General features: G+C 44.5%; 2 protein-coding genes across 10 annotated transcripts in view; one reads left to right on the top strand and one right to left on the bottom strand.

Moving 5' to 3' along the window:
• slc33a1 (solute carrier family 33 member 1) lies at window positions 1-27,505 on the bottom strand. Of its 9 annotated transcripts, none has more exons than XM_033031235.1 (8): window positions 22,594-22,692; window positions 14,374-14,493; window positions 12,294-13,092; window positions 7,855-8,048; window positions 2,874-3,058; window positions 1,994-2,111; window positions 1,255-1,470; window positions 1-1,104 (listed from the first exon to the last, which is right to left on the bottom strand). In XM_033031235.1, exons 3-8 carry the CDS (start codon window positions 13,036-13,038, stop codon window positions 937-939), a joined length of 1,626 nt encoding a protein of 541 aa, XP_032887126.1. In that variant the 5' UTR covers window positions 13,039-13,092; window positions 14,374-14,493; window positions 22,594-22,692; the 3' UTR covers window positions 1-936. The 9 variants fall into 9 exon arrangements, with proteins under 9 accessions (XP_032887126.1, XP_032887127.1, XP_032887135.1 ...); XM_033031236.1 differs by having other exon boundaries at window positions 9-1,104; window positions 14,384-14,493; window positions 22,594-22,704; XM_033031244.1 differs by lacking the exons at window positions 14,374-14,493; window positions 22,594-22,692 and adding exons at window positions 26,865-26,950; window positions 27,456-27,505 and having other exon boundaries at window positions 937-1,104.
• Window positions 22,825-27,505, top strand: part of gmps (guanine monophosphate synthase) — a 28,422-nt gene continuing 23,741 nt past the window's right edge. Inside the window, exon 1 of the mRNA XM_033031234.1 lies at window positions 22,825-23,164. Within this exon, the coding sequence (XP_032887125.1) occupies window positions 23,138-23,164 (27 nt within the window). The 5' untranslated portion in view covers window positions 22,825-23,137. The remainder of the gene's footprint in view (window positions 23,165-27,505) is intronic.

Genomic DNA, 27,505 nt, shown 5'->3' with positions numbered 1-27,505 from the left:
TAGATGTCGACTTTTTGAATGGAATCAATTTAATGTACAATTTACAAGCTATTCTGTTTTTTTGGACATTTGTCATACAAAGGATCTGTAACTCTTTTCACTGATGCTGCATGACCCACTGAGTGTTGGACACTTTCTCTTCCTGTTCTGCCGCTCCGATTTCATTAAAGTTCGTCCCAAGTTATTTCATATTATAAAATTCTAACTAGTTGAAATAGGTGTGGGACTACATTAATGTGGTAAATTGCTTTTATTTCCATGTGGGAAGATACAAAAATTTATGGTACATGGTACGAGGTTGGGTATTTTTTGTCGAGGATGGTTCTTTGTAGACTCCTTCCTCTATCATGTTACGGTCCAATTGTGTAAAAGAGTTTCAATGATATATAACTGCAATATTGTGTGCAGGAAAAATAGTTAGCACAATAGTATCTTTCATGTAAATTGACCCAAAAATGTTCATATGAATTTTCAATTCAAAATTTGACCTCGATTTAGAGAGGTAGTATGATTATTGGATTTACTTAACCAACTGTGCTCTTAAACAATTGCCTTATGAATCCGTTAAATAATTTGTGCTTGCAGTGGAGGGACAGTGAGCTTGCATAGTCAATCACCCAGTTTCTCTCACAAAAATACAATTCAGTTTGGACCAACTTTTAAAATGTGTCTTGTATGGCATCTGAAACAATGTAACCTGATAGCTATCTATGAGTGAATTTTGCACCATAGGTAGGTACTGTAACCAAAGAAAACAAAAACAAATGCATCATTAAAATTAATTCAATGCATACCATCACCAGTTGTAGCATAGACTTAACTATTCAAAATAAACTTTATAAAACGGATAAAATACTCTTTTTTCTCCTTGTTTCCATGAATATTGGTCATGAGGTCTAAATTTCATAAAACTCCAATGTTCCCATCACTAAGACCTCAATTATTCCTCTTGCACTGCCACGTGGATGGATGTTCATCCTGCAGATTTCGGAATTTCTTTCCATTGCAGAGCCACCAGGCGAACCCAAAAAGAATGCAGAACACAGATTCTACATAGTAGCCATCCAATACAGTTGAACAAGAACCACCAGATTTAACACAAAGCTGTATGGGAACAAAAGAAAGAAGATGGAAAATGAATGTTTCAATTTTAATCCAACAGAGATCTGATTTGTTGTGATCAAGCACGAAAAGCACTCCACCCCTACAATCCCACAGATCACACATCCACACCTCTAGTAAATGAAAACTCACCTCAGAATCTATTGCCGATCTACAGCTTTGTTCAGGTGCACCTATACACTTCTTGACAGTGAGTGGATCCACCAACCAAAGAGCTAATGTAGCTGGCCAGTTTCCAGCAAGGTTAGAGATGGTATTCAATAAAGTCATGTATGTTCCTCCAATCGAAGGATCACTAATTTTAGCATTAAATGCCATAACAGCTACATACATGCTATAAACAGCCACCTGAAAGGGGAGAATATTTAAGAATTATATAGTTGATCAATATTGAAGGCAATGCAATTTCAAACAAATGGTCTTTTAACATTTTAACAAACAAAAAAACTTACTGACAGTTCTGCTACAACATGCATTTCCAAAAAGCGAATTACATAGAACATGATTGATGAATTGTGGTACGGTCTTTGTATTATGCAGAATTATTTAAAAGTTACTTTGGAAATTGATAAGTCTTAATATTATGAGTGTAACAGGAAACAAACTTCATTCATTACTTTAGAACTCAGTTCAATTTCTTTTAAAGAAAAAAAATCTGGATGTTAGCAACCATCTCAAAATTAAAGAGAAAGGAAAGCGATGGCTCAAGGTTGGCAACTCAGATTTCCTGTGTATTATATAGTTTGTTCAAAAGCATGAATTTATACATTTTAGTTCTGTTCCTTTAGAATTCAATAGCTTTTAAAAAAAAGCCTTAAAATACTACAAATGTTAATGTACTACATTAAACTTTTGCAATGCATTCACTCACCTGATGCAAGGCATAACTGAACAACAGCGCTCCATAGTAATACGTAGGAAACTCTGTGCCCTGTTTTACCATTGGAGTCCAAAAAACTAATAAAGCAAATATTATGCCCATGGTTAATCTGTAACAGAGACACAATTAAGTTTAAAATCAACAAATACACAATTAAGTTTGATGACCACCAAATATAACTGATCTTAAAATCATATTAATATTGTCCTATTTCAGATAATAGTCACCGACTAACATACTTGTCTTTGGATTCCTTTTTACAATGCAAAAATAAATTATAAATCAGGTGGACAGTCATAAACTTTGAGAAGATCATTGTACTTATGAAATTAGGTTCCATTGAAGTTAATGATATTGAATTTAAGAAGTGCTTTATGATGTTTAGTATTACCCATGGAGGATGATACCAGGTTCTCGACCTAAAACATCACCCACTCCTTCTCTCCAGAGATGCAGCCTGTCCCGCTGAATTACTCCAGCATCTTATGTCTATCTTCGGTGTAAACCAGCATCAGCAGTTCCTTCCTACACATACTAATTAATTACATCCCAGGATTATGTTTCAATCCTTCAAAAAAATATTTGGCACAAAGCATTTTTAAGTAGGAAAGCCAAATTCAGGTAGAGGAAGGAACATTTGAAGGAACGATCTGGGGGTGACTTGATAAGGTGCCAAATTTATGCCAGTATTTTGATTGAAAAGTAGATATAAACATTTATAATGGAATAGTGGTCAAAGAATTGGAACAAAGAGGTCACTGGAACTTAAATTTTGGAGGTACCTTGCATGATATCCATTAATTAAGTAAGTATTGTTTATACAGCCACCTCCACCCTCACACAATTTAGTTAGGTAAAAGATAAACATTACCTGAATGGCATTGCCCAATAAAAAATATTCAGCGGTTTATGGCCAGCTGTATATTTGCTTATTGCGATGGGTAGTAAAATCTGCAGAGGAACCATGGGCACTGCAAGTATAGCCAACTGCTCTTTAGGCACTCCCATTTCAATCAACTTCAGTCCAGTCACTTCATCAGCAGCCGAGAAGCCAATCTGTAAATGTACATGTTCAATGGAAATATCAATTGCTTTTATAAAAAATACCAGTTTTTAGATGTTTGCACATAACATAATTTTAATTAAAACCATTTCCTACATTATGTAAAAAGATATTACGTAATCAAAATATCTGGTTCCAAAAAAGACAATTCAAATATTTACAGCTGAGCTAGGATGCATACCATTTTTCTGCCTTCTCAATTAATTTCATAACCACTCAGTTGCTCTTGCAATTGTTCATTTTTTTAATACACACACACACGCTACCTGTATTTGAATAATTTCCACTGCAAATGTTTAGTTAATCAGTTACAAAACAAAATTGAGTAGATCAGGGAAAAAAATGTAGTGCTTGCAGTTTCTGGAACAATGCATCATAGTATATTCATATATTTTTTGTATACAAATTGCAAACATGGTTAGTAAAAACATAAAATGAGAAAAAGTAAATTAATGCCCAAAAAGAGTTCTATTGCTCAAACTATTTTTGCCTACAACTCCCCATTCCGTGTTCAGAATCAAATACCCAATCAGACCGATGCACTTTCTCCAGTGATGCTACCTGACCCGCTGAGTTACTCCAGCACTTAGTGATTTTTTATGTAAACCTACATCTGCAGTTCTTTGTTTCTACACTCCTTGATCGGGGCGTTAGATCAAAGATGCGAGGAAGCTCACATGTTGTATGATCACTGGCCTGGATCCTCTATATTATCATCGAAGGGAATCAATCATTTTACAATTTTATGATATCAGAAATTTGACTTCTTATTTGAATGACAAGAATAAACTTAACTCAAAAGTTTCTAACCTACACATTTATTTTCATGCAGTGCAGCATTCTGCATCCGCTGCATCACAAATTACAGGGCAACATCTTCAAATTATTCTTCAACTATTCCAGAGTTATTCAACTTTTGGAATTTGTTATATACTGGGATCCTGAGTGAGGATTGCTATAATGGACATCCCAGAACATTCTTCTAGGCTGGAATGTTTAATGTGATGGCGGCAAAAAAAACAAAAAAAAAACGGTTTAATATCAGCATTCTCTGAGGAGTAATTCACAAGTTTTTCCTCTCATATGTTTAGTAAAGGTTACGGCTTCAAGACTTGGTTGAGTGGCAATGTACATCAAGAGATTTCCAATGTCCAATTTATAAAATATTTAAAGGGAAGCAATACCATAAAAGGTAAATCAATCAGCTCTTGCTCAGTAGAATTCCATCTGCTTTCTCATGTAATAATAATAATAATAATAATAATATCTTTTATTGTCATTGCACGTCAGTGCAACGAGATTTAGTATGCAGCTCCACTGATGTACAAGAAAGGTAAATAAATACAATACATAAATAAACAAGCTGAATTGATTGACGTGACCATCTGAGGGAGACTGTCCAAAGGGGGTGAGTGGGGGGGCACTCATTAGGGCCGGTTCAGAGCCGCTATAGCTCTTGGGATAAAACTGTTCCTGAGTCTGGAGGTTCGGGCGTAGAAGGCCTTGTAACGTCTGCCGGAGGGAAGTAGTTGAAACAGACCGTGGCAGGGGTGTGATGAGTCCTTATGGATGCTGAGGGCCTTCCTGATGCACCGCGTGTGGTAGATGCCCTCCAAGGCTGGTAGCTCTGTCCCGATGATCCGCTGCGCTCTGTTGATGACGCGCTGAAGAGCTCTCCTCTCCGCCTCCGTGCAGCTGAGATACCACACAGAGATGCCATATGTTAGTATGCTCTCTGTGGTGCAGCGGTAGAACGTTGTCAGCAGCTGTTGGGGCAGACCAGTCTTTTTTAATGTCCTCAGGAAGAACAGTCGTTGCTGCACCTTCTTGACCAGCGCGGCGGTGTTCGTGGACCATGTGAGGTCTTCTGAAAAGTGAGTGCCCAGAAACTTAAAGCTGGACACTCTCTCCACACTTTCCCCGTAAATGGAGATTGGGGCGTATTCTCCAGAATGGGATCTCCTGAAGTCAATAATCAGCTCCTTGGAGGTGTTTAGTGCCAAGTTGTTATTGGCGCACCAGTCCGCCAGGTTCTGCACCTCCGCTCTGTAGTTTGTTTCATCACCGTTGGTGATCAGCCCAATCACTGTTGTGTCGTCTGCAAACTTCACGATGGTGTTGGTGTCGAATGCAGGGACACAGTCGTGAGTGAAGAGGGAGTAGAGAATGGGGCTTAGTACACAACCCTGTGGTGTGCCGGTGCTCAGGGTGATGGTGGATGACAGGTGCGGGCCCAGTCTCACTGCCTGCGGTCGCTCCGTGAGAAAGTTCAGGATCCAAGCGCATATCGGTGAGCTGAGGCCTAGCTGGTGGAGTTTGGTGGTGAGCTTGGTGGGGATGACCGTATTGAATGCAGAGCTATAGTCAATGAAGAGCATCCTCACATACGTGCCATGTCTGTCCAGGTGAGTCAGGACAGTGTGAAGGGCCAGAGAGATGGCATCCTCTGTCGATCTATTTGCCCTGTATGCAAATTGATGGGAGTCCAGTGAGGCAGGGATGCTGGATTTAATATGGGAGAGGACCAGCCTTTCGAAGCACTTCATAGGGATTGGAGTCAGGGCAACCGGGCGGTAGTCGTTGAGGTTGGTGATTTTGGACTTTTTCGGCACCGGCACTATGGTGGCTGTTTTCAGGCACTTGGGGACCGTTGCCAGAGATAGAGATAGATTGAAGATTCTCGTGAATACCTCCGCCAGCTGTCCAGCACAGTCCTTTAATACTCTTCCCTGGACTCCATCCGGGCCTGCAGCCTTGCGTGGATTGATCCTACGCAGAGCGCACTGTACCTCCTGAGTGCTCAGTGTTAAGGCCTGTCCCTCCGCAATGGCCGGGGTTATTCCACACCTGGTGGTGTTGCCAGTTTCGAACCGGGCAAAGAAGGTGTTTAGTTCATTGGCCAGTGTGATATCACCGTGGGGGCAGGCGGGGCTGCTCTTGTAGTCAGTGATGTCCCTGACACCCTGCCACATGCTTCTGGTGTCCGCGGTATTGAAGTGGTCTTCTACCCTTTGCCTGTAGCAGTACATTGAGTGATATGACATCATTTTGATAAAATGTAGTTCCTGAAAGAACGATTACTAATGCAATTTATACAGATGCAAAGATGGTATTTGATCAAAACTCCAAATTAAAACTAATGATAATTATTGACCTGGTTCAAGAAATTCTTAAATTGTCAGAAGTCCAAGTATAAGGAGGGATTTTATGCCAGATTGGATCTGTAATAACTGGTTAGAAAATCTATAGCAGGAAAAGAGCAATGATTAGTTAGGCAGCCAAGTATCTGGTGAGGAGTTACTTAGCTTCACTGCCAAAGCCTTTCCACCTTCCAAAAAAAATCTCCAATTGTCTGCAATGATAGCAGCTCTAAAAATTTTCAAATGTCTCAACGCCATCCAAGGTACAACATACTTGATTAGCACTCCATCATCGGCATTACATAGTAACTTCATCACAAAAATGTTGTGGTCGCAATAATTATCATCATAATCATATTTTATTAGCCAAGTATGTTTTGCAACATACAAGGAATTTAATTTGCCATACAGTCATACCATTAAAAGCAACAGAACACACAAAATACATTTTAACATGAACATCCACCACAGTGACTCCTCCACATTCCTCAGTGATGGAAGGCAAAAAAAAGTTAAATCCTCCCCTTCTTTGTTCTCCTACAGTCGGGGGCCTCGAGCCTTCCGTTGACGGGACGATCTTGGCTCATGCAGCCTGCGGCGTTTGGGCCCTCGCGTCGGGGCGATCAAGCTCCTGCATCGGGTGGGGAGGTGGGAGGGGAATCTCAGCTCCCCCGCGTCGGGTGATCAGACCCCGGGTCGGGGCTGGCCGAAACCTTCTGAACATTGTCATCCTTCAAGTTACTCATTGTCCCTACTTGAAAATATTCCACTGTTCCTTCATTGTCATTGGGTCCAGATTCTGATATTCTTTGCTGAACAGCACTGTTGGAGTGCCTTCACCATGTGCTAAGAACCAGAGAATTAACATATAAGGACACAACTTTCAATGGTATAAAACCTTGTAACTATGTCCCATTTGCCTCACCCAATTGTTTCCTAGAGCTCACGCCCTCAAGTTCTGGCAGCATCCTCGTAAATCTTTCCAGCTTTGGAAAATTTCCCTAAAATTGGTGAAGCTGTCAGAAAAGATTGCAAAATCTTGAACACAAATGTTCAATACATTTTGGGAAATCCAAATCAAACCAAAACTTGGCCTTGATCCAAATGGTATGAATTACCAATACAAGCTTCCAGAATTTGTGCTAATTTGCAAGCCTTTGAGGAGGCTCTAAAAATTAAGCTATTTCTATAAGGTACAAGGGCAAATCTTGAAAACATTGGATTTTTAAAACATAACAAGAAATTGGCTACCATACACCAATGTTAATTCCAAAAGACCCAGTATATTTGCTAAAAAATGATTTACTTACAGGCAGCGGAATGATCAACATTTTATTTTGTGATAAACCCATTATTTTAGTTTTGGCAAGTTGAAAGGACGGCATTTATTGACCATCCCAAATTGCCCTATAAACATCATACTGCTCAAATATTTCAAGGAATATGCCCTAAAAATACACCTTTCTCAGTTTCATAGGAAAGACTGCTGCATTTAGCAGGTTTATTAACTTCAATATTAGAAGCAAAAATCTAAAAGAAAATCAGAAGCAATTAATAAAAAGGCATTATATACTGTGATTTTTAATTGGCCTTAAGGTACAGCATTGTTTCCAAGTTACTTTTAAAACACTGAAGTTAAATTATCTTACTTTTGATGTTAGCAGAAGGAAGCAGAAATTTAAGATAGCAGGCATCCTTATTATACAGATGAGCGACTTGTAAGTTTCCTTGATTCCTTGCTGAGCAGCTTGATGCAACCCCGCTTGTCCACTGTTTTCCTTTTTAAGAACCATTACCAAAGTTGTTGTCACCACGAAAACTATCCCCCAGAAAAACAGAAAATCTAAAAGTAGAAATTTTAAAACAATATATTGAATTGAAAAATGTGTAACTTTTTCTTGGTAGACACTTGTAATAGTATGATGACCTTGTTTACATTTCAAAATCAAGCTGTCAGCTCATGGAACTTGCTGTAAATGAGGAATTTGTGCAAGTTTGAAAACAATGTCCTTTATATAGTATTGCAGAAAATGACAACATTTGCAAAAAAGTTTGATTTTAGTTCAGGCCTTGTGGAAAATAAGTCTCCTAATTTGAAATTAGCTTCGGAGTTGGAATGATACAATTAAGTAAAAATTGATATTCAGCCTTACATACAATATCAAAGAACAGTACTGCAGAGAATGAGACAATTTGGCCCAAGAAGTCCGTTCTGGTTCTATCAAACAACAAATGATGCCCTTGCTCTTTCCCCTCCAAGTAGTTAGCCAATTCCCACATGAAGCAGAACTACAGAATGTGCATCTACCACCTTGGCAACAGCAAGCAAAATAACCAAATCCCAACTGCTCACTGGCACTTGTTGGGATATATGCAAATATATATTATATATACTATTTAGCCTTTACTTTAGAATCCATTTCACTTTGTTAAATGTGTCCTCCTATCTTCAACAATATAAGGCTTCTGTTCTAACCCCCTTACTTCCTATCAACTACTCCAGAATTCCAGGATTCACTGTTTACAATTTCAGTACGAAAACATCACTCTATATGGTGACAAAGCTATAAAGAAAATGTAGATTAGAAACTATAGAGTAAGTTGCAAAATATCAGGAATATTTGGTCTTGATTTCCAGATGAAAGCTCAACCAGGTTATGCATTGAGACAAAAGTAAAAGCATGACATTTTCAAAATCGGCTTTATAACATTATATTCCGTTGAATTACATTAAACATCTGCAGAACCTTTGCACAATGATGAACAGAGGAAGTTATTTGGACCTTGAAGGCTGTTTTGACCTTCAAAGAAATAATTGCTGATCTGCAACTTAAATCCCTGTACAGATAACTTTTCCCTATATCCCCAGATTGGTTGCCAAAAATGTATCCAGTTTCAAACTAACAACGAACAAGTAATCAATTATCGTCTGCAAGAATGTTCTGCATTTTTCTTCCCCAATGTACATATGAACTACATTTCCCAATTTCAACCTGAATGCCTCGTTCCTTCGACTTACCCACATTCCTAGATTCCCCAACCAGTAGAGTTTCCCTCCACCTAACTTGTCAATTCTGTTTAACATCCTGAAATGTTCAGTTCAGTTATCACTTAATTATCTAAATTTCTGGGAATGTAGCCTTAGTTTATCCAATCTCAGCTCAAAATTTAAACCTTGGGAACCCAGGTGCCATTCTGATAAATCTGCGCTGCACTCCATCCAAGAATAATACATTTCCCAGAATTGTTTACTGTACTGGAGGTGGATTCCAAGGCTTTATATAACTGTGACACAACTTCTTTCCCGTAGCAAACATCATCTTTGTTTGTAACTGTCCATGACATTTTAATGAACTATATTTCTAGATCCCAAATACTTTGACTTCTGCTACTTTTAGCTTGAGACCATTTAGTAAGATGGTTTTATCTTGTGTTCAAAGTGGCTGGTATCACATACCCAACGCCAAAATCCATTTCCCACTATTTTGCTTAATTGTATATTTTCTTTTAATTTTGAAACAAGGAATGTTGGAAATATTCAGCATGTCAGGTAACATCAATGGGAGGGGGGGGGGGGGGGGAGGGGCTCTTCCTCACCACTAATATCAGCTGATTTACTGAGTAGATCCAATGCTATTGGTTTCTATTTCAGATTGACAGCATGTTTGGATTATTGGATTATTTTTTTCTTCAAACTTATTTGAGAGAAATTGTGGGTGTTACCAGAGTGATCACCATATATTGTTTCTAACCTCACCTTCAGCTGAGTGACGTTCAGGGTCAATCACGCCATTGAGACTGATGTCACTAATCAGCCTGATTGGGCAAGGATGGCAGATATCCTCCAAGGACATTAGTTGGGTAACTGGGCTTTCACAGTAATTCAGTGGTTTCAAGGCAACCATTCTTTCCATCAGATTTTATTTCTTGATTTAGTTTATTACTAGAATTTAGGTTCCCGGCTACTGCAGTGGAGTATCAGTCCCCTGCATTCTACGTAGCTTCCTTTAAGTCCTTTAGAAATGCAACATATAGTTGATCCCCACATTGATTCTTTCAACAAACTATATGCTGCTAATTTGAATGCTTGTCTATTTTTTTTCTAATTCTGTTCTCTTGTTCAATAAACTTTATTAAATGGCTTCTTTAAATCCATGCACATTTTCTTGTCCATTACTTTAGTTTAGTTTTTAAAAGATTCTAATAGATTTGTCAGGCATGACGTATCTTTGGAATAGACAATAGGTGCAGGAGTAGGCCATTCGGCCCTTCGAGCCAGCACCATTCAATGTGATCATGGCTGATCATCCACAATCAGTACCCCATTCCTGCATTCTCCCCATATCCCTCGACTCCGCTATCTTTAAGAGCTCTGTCTAGCTCTCTCTTGAACGCATCCAAAGAACCAACCTCCACCGCCCTCTGAGGCAGAGAATTCCACAGACTCACAACTCTCTGTGTGAAAAAGTTTTTGCTCATCTCCGTTCTAAATGGCTTTCCCCCTATCCTTAAACTGTGGCGTCTGGTTCTGGACTCCCCCAACATCAGGAACATGATTCCTGCCTCTAGCGTGTCCAAACCCTTAATAATCTTATATGTTTCAATAAGATTCCCTCTCATCCTTCCAAATTCCAGAGTATACAAGCTCAGCCACTCCATTCTATCAACATATGACAGTCCTGCCATCCCATGAATTAACCTGGTGAATCTATGTCGCACTCCCTCAATAGCAAGAATTGCAAGTTAACCTCATGATATCACATATTGAATCTGAATATACTCTGTTTACAAAATTATTAAGGCTTGCATAACACTAGACCATTTTTTGGTTAATCAATTGAATATAGGATAACAAATAAATTTATTAATACACTGGATTACAAACAAACTCAGTGGTGCAGAGACAGGGACTGAAGTCACCACAGGAAAATAAAGTTGTGTTCCCGCGCCCTCAACTAAGACAGGAAAGGTCCTTTAATCTCCAGGCTCAGATGTACGTCTGGGCCGTTTTGGGAGCTCAGTGCAGGAAGAAGAGGCAGGTAAATATTTGAATGGAAAGAATTTGTCACGGGGAGATGGCAAAAGTCTGGGACTGCTCTTTCAGAGAACCTGTTCCAAATCAATGGTCCAAATGCCATAGATTTACATGATTCACTGCTATCTGGGTGCATAGACAAGTGAAAATCTGTTAAAGATTTCAAATACACTACGTGGAGGGTTGAGTGATATAGCTGGTGCCAGTCCTGTCATTGTAGTTAGAGCAATGCTCTATGGTGTAGGTGATTGAAGGAGTACATCCTCCAATTTAGTGAGGATAACTTTGTAGGTAGTACAAATGATTTTACATTGAACCAATGACAAACTAATATTAGCAAAACAAGGACATTCCCCATTTTCAAACTACAATATTGTTGCAAACCACAAAATTTACCTAGTGATTCTGCAGCAACTTCTGCCACCTAATGGTTTTATATTGAAACTGCATGCAGATTGTGTCATTGAGTTAAATGCTTCTAACAGACAGACACAAGGAACTGCAGATTCAGATTCAGATTCAATTTTAATTGTCATTGTCAGTGTACAGTAGAGACAACGAAATGCATTTAGCATCTCCCTGGAAGAGCGACATAGCAAATGATTTGAATAAATAATAATAAGTGTCCGGGGGGGGGGGTGATTGGCAGTCACCGAGGTACGTTGTTGAGTAGAGTGACAGCCGCCGGATGCTGGTTTACAAAGAGAGACACAAAGTGGTGGAGTAACTCAACCGGTCAGGCAGCATCTCTGGAGAACATGTATAGGTGACATTTTGGATTGCGACCCTTCTTCAGACTGAAGATGGGTCCTGACCCAAAATGTTACCTATCCATGTTCTCTCAAATCACGTATAAAAAAGACATAAAGGTCAATAATGGTGCTGCTAGAAGAATGAAAGATAATGTAGAAAGTGCTTTTGTAAAATATTTTGTTAAAGAAAATGCTAGAGTTTTCACTGTATTTTGAATTGTAGCTTTGCAATACCAGTTCTAGTGTAAATGCCTCCCAAAAATAAACATGCAGATTGAACGGTAAACATTCAGCACTTTACCTGCTAAGGTGACTATTCCAGTTGGTTGAGATTGGGTGCGTAGATATTTGTTGCAGAACTCAGCTGATTCCAGTGCCAAAAAGAGTATATTACCCAGAAAGTAACCAGCTGTCTGTCCAACTGAATTGCAAGTAGATGCAAGTCCGACATTCTCCTTGGACAGCATCGTTAATGCCCAACCATCCACTGCTATATCTTGCGTAGCAGCCAGGAATCCAAACATAAAAAACACAGCTGTAAGTTTAATAATATTGGGGCTGGTGTGTTCATTGCTTTTCAGTAATTCATCCACTTCATATGATAGAAAAAACATAAAAAGGCCTAGAAAATACTGAGTTGGCACCAACCATGACTTTCTCCGCCCAAATCTTGAAAAATAAGCAGCGTCCACTAAAGGTGCCCACAGCAGTTTCAGACTGAAAGGCCAAAATACAAAGCTGTAAATAGCTTGGTCAGAATAACTAACGTTTTTGCTCCGCAGTATTAGTGGGATGCTCCCAGCCACACCAAGTGGAATTCCCTGCAAGACATAGAGGAATAAGAGCAATAGAATGTTACTAAGATCATTTTTAAGAACTATATTATGATTGGATTTGTATAATCCATTGTCATTCAAAAGGGCTTTTTTTTCATCCATTTCCAAACTAGTGTCGTGGGTAAACACTTCATTTTGCATACGCCAAGCTTCAAGTGGATTTTGAAGACGTTGTCTGCTGCGTTCTTTAGGTACACCCGATGACGACATGTCAGATCTAAACAGCTGAGCTCAGTTTTTCAATCAGTGTACCACATTAGGAGCCTAAAAGCAACAGGGCAAAAAAAAAGATAATAAAGTCATAATTGTCCAAAAGCATTTTCCTAAATCAGAGATATTTTGCATTGTATCCCAAAGCATCTTTCAATATATATTTTTAAAAATCTTCTAAAATTATTCAATTGGAACGCAGGTTCCATTACAATGTTTAAGTAACATTTTGACAGGTACATGGATAGTTGGGCCAATGGGCCTGTTTCAACACTGTATGACTATAACTCTCTTGCACAACCTTCTAATATGCATCTACCCCAGAAAAATGTTTCAGCTGTATCTGTGTATATTTTTACTTTCTTACAACCAATCTGAGTAATGGCTTCATTAAATGTGAACAACCATAAAGTAACAATTATCATCCTTATTAAACCCATCACCACATGAATGATTTTTGAGCTCATGTTAAGAGGAAAATAAAATCCAATCACCCAAATGTTTTTAAAAAAGAGTTGTCATTGGCAATTTTGGCTAATAGTAAAACTCTCAAATTTTTGAGCATCAAAAACCATCAGCAGTTCACGTTTTGCTGTATCATAACTTCAATAAACAAAAGCAGTTATAATTAATGAATCAAATTGCATTTTATGATTGGGAATTTCCTTAATTTAAACTGTCTGCTCACATAAAAAAGAGAATGACTCAATTTACAATAATTACTGGGTGCCTTCCCGAGATCATCAATAACTTGTACAGCCTCACTGCAAAGGGGCAAGCATACATCTGACAAGTTGCAGCTAACCAAGGAAAACACTAATAGGAGAATTTGCCAGACACCCTCTACAGCTGCAGACAAATGTCACACGACGCTTCAGCGTGATTGCAGACTTCATACGTAGATAGCTGCAAAATATCCATGCAGGTGTGACTTGCACACCCTGACAATGGAGTCAGCACGGGTAAGAGGGAATGAGCAGCTTCCTCCATCAGACAGAATAAAATGGACCCTCCCCAAATACTCAAAGCTGTTTCTATACCCATTGGCTACCACGTGGTCAAGAGCCACGACAGCAAAGTAGGGCTGTGCTCTTATACCCGATGTGTGATTGCAGCAAAAGGTAAACCATGCAATGGCTTTTGATCAGCTTGATGCAGATGAACCATGCCTTGGGATGTTGCCAAAGCTGATTTAGGAGTTTTCCATTCTGCTCATCCATGAAAAGACTCGTGACTTTGATTGGTGGAGGGGACACAAGGAGAGAAAAATGCATCCGGACAATGAATTACAAAGACAAAGTGCATTTATCAAGGTAGCCAAAACCAAATGCTGACCCTTTCTTACTTTACATTGGTCTCTGGCAGGGCTCACTCATTGCAAATGGCTGTTGTTTCCTTCCTCTAAATACAATGACGAGGAGAAATTCCCGTTTCCATTCAGAGAAGTAAATCAATCTGAAAGTAAAACCAAGATAATGGTCAGTCACATTTTAGGCTTTATTTGAGTGCCTCAGAAGGATAAGTAAGAGATGGACCAGAAACCCAAGATCCTAAATATGGGAAGAAGCTTATTTAAATGTTGCCCAAGAAGAGCAAGGTGACGTGCCTCAATGACTATCGACCAGTGGCAGTAACGTCTGTGGTGATGAAGAGCTTTGAGAGGTTGATTATGGTACATATCAACTCCTACCTCGACAAGAACCTCGACCCACTGCAGTTCGCTTACCGCCACAACAGGTCAATGATGGATGCGATCTCACTGGCTCTCCACTCCGCTCTGAACCACTTAGACAACAAAAACTCATGTCAGGCTGTTATTTATAGACTACAGCTCAGCGTTTAATACCATCATCCCTTCCAAGCTGGTTACCAAGCTATCAGATCTGGGTTACTGCCCATCCCTCTGCAATTGGATCCTCGACTTCCTCATCCACAGACCAGTCTGTCCGTATTGGTGGAAATGTGTCATCCTCGTTAACAATCAGCACGGGAGCACCTCAAGACTGTGTGCTCATCCCCCTGCTGCTGTACTCACTATATACTTATAACTGCATAACTGGACATAGTGCGAACTCCATCATCAAGTTCGCTGATGACACCACTGTTGTGGGACAAATCACTGATGATGATGAGTCAGAGTATAGAAGTGAGATCAACCGATTGACCAAATGGTGCCAGCACAACAACCTGGCTCTCAACACCAGCAAAACCAAGGAACTGATTGTGGACTTTGGAAGGGGTAGGATAGGGACCCACAATCCAGTTTACATCAACGGGACGATGGTGGAAAGGGTCAAGAACTTCAAATTCCTGGGCGTGCATATTTCCAAAGATCTTTCCTGGTCCTAGCACACTGATGCAATCATAAAGAAGGCACATCAGCACCTCTACTTCCTGAGAAGATTATGGAGAGTCGGTATGTCAAGGAGGACTCTCTCAAACTTCTACAGGTGCACAGTAGAGAGCATACTGACTGGTTGCATCGTGGCTTGGTTCGGTAACTTGAACGTCCAGGAGCGGAAAAGATTGCAGAAAGTTGTGAACACTGCCCAGTCCATCATCGGTTCTGACCTCCCCACCATCGAAGGGATCTATCGCAGTCGCTGCCTCAAAAAGGCTGCCAACATCGTCAAAGACCCACACCATCCTGGCCACACACTCATCTCTCCGTTGCCATCGGGAAGAAGGAACAGGAGCTTGAAATCTGGAACATCCAGGTTCAGGAACAGCTACTTCCCCACAGCCATCAGGCTATTAAACTCGCCATCAAACAAACTCTGAACAGTAACAGCCTATGTTAATTTATTGTGTATATATATGGTCTATTGTGGTGACTCCCAAGGGTCAGGCCATTTCCACTATCGAACCCCTCGGCACGGGAATGGATGAGTCCGGGGGCGGCCCTTAGCTACAGGGATAAAGGGCAGGGGTTTAGGTGCAACCTCCCTCTTGCAGACTCGTCTGGTTAGGAGAAGGGCAGTGATTAAAATACCTCCTGAAACACCTGGCTCCTCGCTTTCATTTCGGGATTATCGTCGCGCTACATTGGTGACCCTGACGCTCCATTGTCGTCATGATGGAGGCAAAAGACAGAGCCGCCCATCCGTCCGCCTCACAGGCCGACCGGGCCCTGTCTCTCGATGCGGTCTCTGTTAAATTACCTACCTTCTGGACCGCCAGGCCTTGCGTCTGGTTTCAGCAGGCGGAGGCCCAATTCCTGCTGCGGAGCATTACAGTGGATGACACCTGATACTACTACCTGGTGGGGGCCCTCGACCAGGACACGGCCGGAGAGGTAACTCAGTACCTCGCAGACCCCCCGGCCACCGAGAAATACCTCGGCTTTAAGGAGCTCCTGCTCCAGTTTTATGGGCTCAGCAGAATGGAGCGTGCAGCCAGGCTCCTTCATATAGAGGGCCTAGGCGACCGGCGGCCATCAAGCCTCCTCAACGAGATGGTCGCGCTCCTGGATGGGCACACGCCGTGCCTAATGTTCGAGTACACTTACCTGCATCTGCTGCCGGCCTACATCCTCCTACAACTTACTGACGCCTCCTTCGCAAACATCAGGGCCCTCGGTAGGCGCGCCGACGCGCTGTGGATGGCGCGCCCGGATGACATCAGCGCGCTGGATGTCACTCCGGCAGCGCCCGATTTCCTCCGGTTGGGCGGGGGAGCTGTGGAAGGAGTGACAGCTGCGTCCCGGAGGCCTGTGCGATCGCCCCCCCCGCGGCCGTGGCGGGTACCACACGTGCAGTCCAGCACCAGCAGGCTCCAAGCTCCACCAGCAGGAGGCGCTGGTGCTATTACCACCAGCGCTGGGGTGCTGCAGCATGTCAATGCTGTCAGCCATACATGATCCTGGGAAATGCCGGGGCCGGCTGCCAAAAGTCCCTGCGGAGGCCGGCCAGATTCATCGCATCTTCGCCTGGGATCGGCGCTCCGGGGGTCACATCCTCGTGGATACCGGGGCAGAGCTGAGCATCCTGCCCCCTTCGCTGGCGGACATTCGTTTCGGTAAGCGGGGGCCCGTCCTCACCGCGGCGAATGGCAGCCCCATCCGCACATATGGGGTTTACACGATCCAGATCGTGTTCGGCACCTGTTATTTCTCGTGGAGGTTTACCATCGCTGATGTCTCACAGCCGTTGCTCGGGGCCGACTTCCTCCGAGCGTGACATCCACCAGGCGCTCCTGGTGGATGTCAGGCATCAGCGCTTGGTCCACGCCACCACGATGGAGCCGATCACGCTGCGTTTGGATGAGCCGGTTGTACGCCCCCTGTCATCCGTGGATTCCTGCTTTGCTCGGGTCTTGTCTGCGTTCCCGGACATCCTGACCCCACAGTTCCAGTCGTCGACCCCCAGGCACGGGGTGGTTCATTTCATACCGATTACCGGCCCACCTCTCCACTCACGAGCACGCCAACTGCCGCCGGATAAGCTACGCCTGGCACGGCAGGAGTTCCGCACAATGGCTTGGGGATCATCCGCCCTTCAAACAGCCCATGGGCGTCCCCACTCCACATGGTCCCTAAGGCATGCGGGGGCTGGCGACCCTGCGGGGAATTATCGGTGGCTGAATGCCGCTACCACCACAGACCCGATACCCTGTACCTCACATCCAGGACTTTAACGCCCATTTGGCTGGGCTACTTTTTTCTCCAAAGTGGATTTGGTGCAGGGTTACAACCAGAACCCGGTCCACCCGGAGGATGTGCCCAAGACGGCAATCATCACGCCGTTCGGGCTGTACGAGTTCGTGCGGATGCCGTTCGGCCTTAAGAATGCCGCGCAGGCATTCCAACAGTTAATGGACAGGGCGTGTCGCGGTCTCGTATTTGCGTTCATCTACCTCGATGACATCTTGGTGGCCAGCCGCTCCCGGCAGGAGCAATGTGCCCACCTCCGGCAGCTCTATCAGCGAGCATGGTTTGGCTGTGAACCTCACCAAGTGCCGGTTTCGGGTAACCACCATCGACTTCCTCGGCCACCGTTTTGTGCCATCCGCGGCCCACATCATGCAGCCGCTGTATCAACTTCTGGCGGGTGGGCGTAAGGACGTCGAGTGGACCGACGAGGTGGTGCCGGCATTTGACGGCGCGAAGGAGGCCTTTGCTCGGGCCGTACTGCTGGTGCACCCGCGGGGAGATGCCCCGACTGCCCTTACGGTGGACGCATTGGAGTCGGCGGTTGGTGCCGTGCTGGAACAACTGACGGACAGGGGTTGGCGGCCCCTGGCCTTCTTCAGCCGGCACCTCAACCACACCCAAAGTACAGCGCTTTCGACCGCGAGCTCCTGGCTCTTGTACCTGGCCGTGCGCCACTTCCTGGAGGGCCGCCCATTCACGGCTTACACACACCACAAACCGCTCACATTTGCCCTGGCAAAGGTTTCCGACCCCTGGTCCGCACGACAGCAGCGGCAGTTGGCGTACATCTCCGAGTACACCACCTCCTTCCGCTTCACCCAGGGGAAGGAGTTGTCCCGCCCCGCCGTCGACGCCATTTGCGAAGTGTGTTGCCTGCCTACCGGACTGCCATCTCCGTCCTTCGCCTTGAGGATGTCCCTCTCGCCCCTGGAGGAGCAACAATCCTGTGCGATGTGTCGTCCGGTCAGCCGCGCCACATCGTTCCTGCCGCCGGAGGGTTTTCGATCCACGGGCTGGCTCACCCAACCATCCGGGCGACGACGGCACTCGTGACTGCTCGGTACATGTGGCACGGTCTGCGCAAGCAGGTTGGCCACTGGGCCCGTATCTACATTCCGTGCCAGACGGCAAAAATCCAGCTCCATGTCCGGGCGCCCCTCCAGGAATTTGGTCTACCACGCCGGCGTTTCGACCATCTCCACATGGCCTCCTTCCCGCCGTCCCGGGGCATCACCCACTTCCTCACGATGGCGAACCGCTTCACGCGGTGGCCAGAGGTCATACCACTGGCCGATACTTCAACGGCTACATGCTCTTGTGCATTGTCCGCACACTGGATTGCTCGCTTTGGGGTGCCGGTGGACATCTCCTCGAACCGGGGGCCACCTCTGAGCTGTGGTCGGCCATGGCTCCCTTGTTGGGTGTGCGGCTGCACCACACCACGACCTATCACCCGCAGGCAAACGGGCGCGACTCTCCGGCCCGGACTGGATGGATGAACTGCCTTGGGTCTTGTGGGCATCCGAACTGCGCCTAAGAAGGACTTGGCCTCAACCTCAGCGGAGCTCGTTTATGGGTCGCCACACACGGTGCCCGTGGTGTTCGTGCCGTCGGCGCTGGGGCAGCAGGGAACAGCCTCATCGACTCTACAGCACCTTCGCGAGCGAGTTGGCAGGCTCGCGCCCATTGTGATGTCCCACCATGGGACATTCCGCCCGCACGTGACATCGGCCCTCCGGGACTGCCCCTATGTGTTCCTGCCCCGTGATGCCCACCGGATGCTGCTCCAGTGGCCGTATGAGGGCCCGTTCCAGGTGTTGGAGCATGGACAGGCAACCTTTGTGTTGGACATGGGGGGGCCAGCCGGAGGCCATGTCGATTGACCGGTTAAAGCCGGCACATTTCGACATTGACCAGCCGGTGCTGGTTGCCCAACCTTGGCCGCCCCCCCCCCCTTCGCGGCTCCCTCCGCCTCTGCCTCTGCCGGCCCCTCTATCGGCCGACTTCCCTACGTGGTCCGGTCGGGTTGTACACCCGCCGGTACGTTTCGTGCCTCCGGTTCTGGGGGGGGGGGGGGTCCTGTGGCGGCTCCCAAGGGTCGGGCCATTTCCACTATCGAACCCCTCGGCACGGGAATGGATGCGTTTGGGGGCGGCCCTTAGCTACAGGGATAAAGGGCAGGGGTATAGGTGCAACCTCCCTCTTGCGGACTCGTCTGGTCAGGAGAAGGACAGCGATTAAAATACCTCCTGAAACACCTGGCTCCTCGCCTTCATTTCGGGATTATCGTCGCGCTACACTATGGTATGTAGACACACTGAACTGTTATCTTCTGTTCCATATTATGTTTACATATTCCGTTGTGCTGCAGCAAGCAAACATTTCATTGTCCTATCTGGGACACATGATAATAAAAACTCTCTCTTGACAGGACATGGCAAAAATTGACAGGGCACAGCTACTTACAACTACATTTACATCCAATGAATAAATACATTTAAAAGTGAAACAGTGGGAACAAAAGAAAAGGACACAAAGTCTAACGAAAGACACAAGTAACTCAGCGGGTCAGGCATCATCTCTGGAGAACATTGATAGGTGACGTTTCGGGTCGGGACCCTTCTTCAGACGGGCATTTCAGGTCCTAACCCAATACGTCACCTATCCATGTTCTCCAGAGATACTGTTTGACCCGCTGAGTTACTCCAGCACTCTGTGTCTTTTTTTGTAAACCAAAATCTCCAAGTCCAAGTCCTGGACAAAAAGATATCGCTCATATTCATAGTAGCTCGTTTCCACATAACACACAGCTAACAATGGCCTTTCCTTTATCTGTTACCTTTTTGCATATCTTTCATCCATTTGTTCTACATCTCTCTACATCACCGTCTATATCTCTCGTTTCCCTTTCCCCCCGACTCTGTCCTGAAGAAGGTCTCGAACCGAAACGTCACCTATTCCTTTTCTCCAGACGCTTTCTGACCCGCTGCGTTACTCCAGCTTTTTATGTCTATCTAAGAGATATCAAAGACTAGAATACAATAAAGGAATCATACAGCAACTATAGAAAACTGGAAATAGAGGAAGATAAGACACAAAATGCAGGAGTAACTCAGCGGATCAGGCAACATCTCTGGAGAGGAATGGGTGACGTTTTGGATTGAGACCCTTCTTTTGACTGAGGAACCCCATTTGGCATATAGAAAATGTATTAGCATACTTAAAATTAGGAAGAGAAGTTAGGGCACAAAATATCATTGGCAGATAGATGAAGTCATTTGCAAGTAAGGGCATAATGGACAATCTGAGCATGAAGGCAGAGGCCACAGGTGAGATCTTAAATGAATTCTTGTGTTTTCACCAAGCAGAAGGACTTTGTGGTTGAGAAATGGAGATCATAAAATTCATGAATAAGTTACCATGAAAAGTGGTATCTTTATATTCTTATTTCTTACATTTATGCATCAACCTCTCCAGATACTAGCACATACACTACCTGTATTATAATTAATGCACATTCAGTAAACCAATGACCTTTTGAAAGTCATACAATACTGCCATTATACAAGTCTTTACTTCCTTAACAGAAAAGCCTATTCACGATTATCATTGTTTCAGAGAGGCTAACATAATCAGAGCCAAAACTATAATTTAGGGTTCAGGCATTATTATGTGATTAGGACATATAGCCACCAAAATCTTATGATTAAATCAGAGTTGATATTCCACAATTCAATAAATTGCACAAGTAGTACTTTGTTACCCATTATTAATTAGTAAAAGTAGTGACTAAGGATAGTTTAGGTTTATTATTATCACATGTACCTAGGTACAGTAAAACACTTTTGGATGGCATGCTGCCCAATCAAATCAAATAATACATACATAAATACAATCAAACCAAACTCAAGTACCATAGGTAGAGCTAAGGAAAAGATACAGAGTGTGAAATATAGTTCTCGGCATTGTAGTGCATAATTTCCATTGACAGAGTGCAATGTCTCAATGGGGTAGAGATGAATCAGACAGTACCCTAGCTTGTGGACGGACGGACTGTTCAGAAGCCATATAACAGAAGAAATAAAAAGCTGTTCCCGAGTCCTAATCCTAAATCACATAATTGTTCTCACATAATAATAACTGAACGCTAAAATAAATTCGTTTTAGCTCTGCCTACATTTGCCTCAGTGAAACAAGAGCATTCGTTTTTGTGCCCTTCCATATCTGGTTTCTCTCTCAGTCTGAAGAAACGTCACCGATTCCTTCTCTCCAGAGGTGCTGCCTGTTCCGCTGAGTCACTCCAGCATTTTGTGTCTATCTCTTAATAATATTAGTGAACAGGCTTGTGCTACACGGAAATAAAGACTTGGGTAGTGGCAGTATTGTATAGTTTCAAATGAGTAATTGATGTGCTGAATGTGTAGGCCTTGGCGGACGTAACACTTCTTGATAAAATCAATGTTGTTGAAATGCACAACGTTAATCCGTGTAATGTTATTCTGACTCTGTGATTTGGCAGCTTCATTCACGAATCAGCGAAAGGGAAGAGACCCAGCGATCAGGCCCTACGGTAGACACAAAATGCTGGAGTAAGTCAGCGGGACAGGCAGCATCTCTGGAGAGAAAGGAAAGGGTGACCTTTTGGGTCGAGACCCTTCTTCAGACGTGTCACCGGCGGCATCAGCAGGAGCAGCGGCTCGGGTAGCGGGGCTCACACCGCTGGGAGCCGGTAACCGGTTACCCGCGCCTCAGGTCGCCGCCGGGAAGCCTGCCCTGGGGGTGGGGGTGGGGGGGGGGGGGGGAGAGAGAAGCGCGACCGGCTGCTTTAACCACCACCCCCCACCCCCCACCCCCCCCCCCCCCCCCCCCAAAGCGGCCTGAGGCCCGGCGAGCACCGTCCTCACCTGACGCCGTCCGTCAGTCCCCGTCCCTGCAGCGGGCGCGCGCTGCGCGGCCTCGACACCCTCTCTCCCGCGCGCGGCCCCGACACCCCTCGCGCTGCGCGGCCCCGACACCCCACGCGCGCGGCCCCGACACCCCTCTCGCTCCTCCCCCCGACACCCCTCTCGCTTCCCCTCGCGCGCGGCCCCGACACCTCCCCCCCGTGCGCGCGCGCGGCCCCGACACCCCCCGTGCGCGGCCCCGACACCCCTCTCTCTCTGCCCCGCCCCGCCTGCCTGGATACCAGTGACGTGGCCGCTTCTCATGGGCTGTGCGCGCCCCCGCGCCCATCTTGTCCAGGGGTCGATGGCAGCTTCCAGTTGTGCCTTCACCATCACCCTCCTCCCCACAGTCCCGGCCATGCCCTCAAGGTTACCTTTGTGTGAAGAATTCACTTCCTTTCCTTTTCCTCTCCCTCCCTCTCTCTCCTCCTCCTCCTAGTGCCAAACTGAACCACTGTCACCACGATGTGAATAACTCTGCGGTTTAACCGTTCCCTTTATATTTATGCTGGAAGGAAGTCGAGTGCTCATGGTGAGTCATCGGTTTTAGAAATTGTTTCACGCCATGTAACCAAGGATATACTGAAAAAGGAGCACTGGGACATCACAGAATTGATTTGGGGTACTCTTATGGGAAACATGTGATGAGGTCCCATACTTGCCAATATAATTATGAATAACAGCCAAGGCACAAGTGGTAGGGTTATTATTCAAGATACAGTGGTATGGCTTATTATTTAAGGCACAGTGGTGTGGGTTATTATTCAGACCCAAGAGGTGTGGGTTATTATTCAAGACATGGGGGCCATGAATACAGAATTTGTATTCAGTTCTGAGCACCATCTTATAGGAAAGATGTTATCAAGCTGGAAAGGATACAGAGAAGATTAATGAGGATGGTGCCAGGACTAGAGGGTCTGAGCTACAGGCTGGGACCATTCCTTGGAGCACAGGAGGATGAGGGGAGATCTTAGGTGTATACAATCATGAGAGGAATAGATCGGGTAGATGCTCAGAGTCAATTGCCCAGAAAAAGTGAATCGAGGACCAGAGGACATAGATTTCAGGTGAAGGGGAAAATATTGAATAGGATTGAGGAAGGACATTCTTGCCATAGAGGGAGTACAGAGAAGGTTCACCAGACTGATTCCTGGGATGTCAGGACTTTTAAATGAAGAAAGACTGGATAGACTCGGTTTGTACTCGCTAGAATTTAGAAGATTGAGGGGGGATCTTATAGAAACTTACAAAATTCTTAAGGGGTTGGACAGGCTAGATGCAGGAAGATTGTTCCCGATGTTGGGGAAGTCCAGAACAAGGGGTCACAGTTTAAGGATAAGGGGGAAATCTTTTAGGACCGAGATGAGGAAAACATTTTTCACACAGAGAGTGGTGAATCTCTGGAATTCTTTGCCACAGAATGCAGTTGAGGCCAGTTGATTGGCTATATTTAAGAGGGTGTTAGATGTGGCCCTTGTGGCTAAAGGGATCAGGGGGTATGGCGAGAAGGCAGGTACAGGATACTGAGTTGGATGATCAGCCGTGATCATATTGAATGGCGGTGCAGGCTCGAAGGGCCGAATGGCCTACTCCTGCACCTATTTTCTATGTTTCTATGAATCTGAGGGCTAACATTTTCACATAAAGGGTGGTGGGTGTATGGAACAAGCTGCCAGAGGAGGTAGTTGAGGCAGGTTTGGAGGGATATGGCCCAAACGTGGGCAGGTGGGACTGGTGTAGCCGGGACGTGCTGGCCAGTGAGGGCAAGTTGGGCCAAAGGCCCTGTTTCCATGCTGTATCACTCTATGGAACAAGTGGTATGGGTTATTATTTAAGGCACCTGGTATGGGATCATTTTCATATTAAATATCTGAGGTAATGGAAGATGTTCCACAGCACCATAGGATCTTTTTCTCTATCCCTCAAAAGTAGTGTGGCCCATGGAATTGGAACTTATTGATTCAAAGGCAGAACCAAGCCCCATTCCAAAATTTGACAGCAGGAACTGAGCTGCCCCCTCATAAGGTCATATGGAAGACATTAGACAATAGGTGCAGGAGTAGGCCATTCGGCCCTTCGAGCCAGCACCGCCATTCAATGTGATCATGGCTGATGATCCCTAATCAGTACCCCGTTCCTGCCTTCTCCCCATATCCCCTGACTCCACTATTTTTAAGAGCCCTATCTAGCTCTCTCTTGAAAGCATCCAGAGAACCTGCCTCCACCGCCCTCTGAGGCAGAGAATTCCACAGACTCACCACTCTCTGTGAGAAAAAAATGTTTCCTCGTCTCCGTTCTAAATGGCTTACTCCTTATTCTTAAACTGTGGCCCTTGGTTCTGGATTCCCCCAACATCGGGAACATGTTTCCTGCCTCTAGCGTGTCCAAGCCCTTAACAATCTTATATGTTTCAATGAGATCTCCTCTCATCCTTCTAAACATCAGAGTGTACAAACCCAGCTGCACCATTCTCTCAGCATATGACAGTCCCGCCATCCCGGGAATTAACCTTGTAAACCTACGCTGCACTCCCACAATAGCAAGAATGTCCTTCCTCAAAACTGCACACAATACTCCAGGTGTGGTCTCACTAGGGCGCTGTACAACTGCAGAATGACCTCTTTGCTCCTATATTCGATTCCTCTTGTTATAAAGGCCAACATGCCATTCGCTTTCTTCACTGTCTGCTGTACCTGCATGGAGTAGAGGAGTATAATTAGGCCATTCAGCTCACCAAGTCTATTCTGCCATTCAATCATGGCTAATTGATCTCTAACTCCTAACCCCATTCTCTTGCCTTCTCCCCATAACCTCTGACATCTGTGCTAATCAAGAATCTATCTCTGCCTTAAAAATATCCACTGACTTGGCCTCCACAGCCTTCTGTGGCAAATAATTCCACAGATTTACCACCCTCTGACTAAAGAAATTTCTCCTCATCGTCTTCCCAAAAGAACGTCCTTTAATTCTGAGGCTATGACCTCTAGTTCTAGATTCTCCCACTAGTGGAAACATCCTCGCCACATCCACTCAATCCAAACTTCACTGTTATTCTGAAAGGTCATAAGCTCTCGGAGCAGAATAAGGCGATTCAGCCCATCAAGTCTACGCTGCATGGCTGATCTATCTTTCCCTCTCAACCCCATTCTCCTGCTTTTATCCCATGACCTCTGACATACATACGTACTAAGCAAAAATCAGTCAATCTCTGCCTTAAAAATATCAATTGACTTGGCCTCCACAGCCATCTGTGGCATAGATTTACAAAGGGCGTTACATTATTTACATTTAAGCGCCTTGAGTATTAGAAAGGCGCTAGATAAATCCCATCCATTATTATTAGATATGCAAAATTTTCAACTAAACTCAGGAACCACCAGAAGTTCACCAATGTTCAAGCTGATATTAGGAAGTCAATCAATGCTTTCATTTGAATACCTTCACCACAAACCACTTGAATCTAATGAAGAGCCTCAGTTCGTTAAGTTTATACTTTCTATGTTTCATTCCCTAATCCAAATCATTCCAGCAGTTCCTTACACCATTCACAGCCCAGTTGCCTCTTTCTGCAGTACTGGTACCAAGTACATTCAACTGTCCTGCTTCCTCCAAACAGGAATATCATCCTGCAAAACACAAAGTGCTGGAGTGGGGGTCAGGTAGCATCTGTGTATGAAATGGATAGGAAACGTTTCTGCTTTGGACCCTTCAGAAATGTCAATCCATTTCCTCCATAGATATGCCTGATCAATATGCCGAAAGCCTGGTTTGGTTTACTTATTCCAGTAAAATTCCCAATCGTTCACTGAGCGACTATTTGGAAATCCTAATGGTTTGGTACCTGGCACACCAGATAATATCTGCCTCCTCCCCTCTAACTTGCCCCTGGTCCCTGTGCTCCCCTCCCACTCACTCAGGGCCTGGGTTCTTGCACACTGTTCCTACTTGAGTTATTATCATAATACTTGGATTTATGATGACATTTTTTAAAAAGAACGAATTGGGAGTTTGTTATTAATAAAGACCAATAAACACCAAATCCTGAGAGTGCTGCATTATCAGAATTTTACTGTACTACACCATAACAGGAACATTCCATATCTTAATAAAAATATGTTTGATGTCACTTTCCTCATTTCCCGACTTACAGTAAATGCACATGTAGAAGTTACAACAATGGTTTGTTTCAATCAATCTGTTGGTTTACCTTCCATGTGAACAACGTTTTTTACCCTCATCCCATGTCCTTCAACTCCTTTTCCTTCACCAATGTATCCAGTTCTTGAATATTTACATACTTTCTGCTTCAACCTGTAACCTGGATTTGAAATTCATAATCTTTCTGCTTTAAATATCTGGTGTTTAATTTTGAAGATAGATACAAAGTGCTGGAGTAACTCAGGAGGATAGGCAACATCTCTCTGGAGAGAAGGGTCTCGACCCGAAACCTCACCCACTCCTTCTCTCCAGAGATGCTCCCTGACCTGCTGAATACTAAACTGAAAACTGAGTTACTTTCCCCTCCCTCTCCATCTCTCCCCCCACCAAAGTCACACCCAACAAACAGCGAACAATAGGAAACAGCGAACAATGTCCTTTTTCCTTTATCATCATTATTTTTTTGCGTATCTTTAATTCATTGTTCTTTATCTCTCGTCATCATCGTCTATATCTCTCGTTTCCCTTTCCCCTGATTTGTCTGAAGAGGGGTCTCGACCCGAAATGTCACCCATTCTTTCTCTCTAGAGATGCTGCCTGTCCCGCTGAGTTACTCCAGCTTTTTGTGTCTCACTCCAACCTTTTGTGTCTATCATCATATATACCAAACTTAAGATAGGCACAAAAAGCTGTTTGTTGTTGGCTGTGCTCAGCA

This window comes from Amblyraja radiata, chromosome 13, assembly GCF_010909765.2.
Source record: "Amblyraja radiata isolate CabotCenter1 chromosome 13, sAmbRad1.1.pri, whole genome shotgun sequence".
Lineage (NCBI taxonomy): Eukaryota > Metazoa > Chordata > Chondrichthyes > Rajiformes > Rajidae > Amblyraja > Amblyraja radiata.
This window is presented reverse-complemented; position numbering and strand designations above follow the sequence as displayed.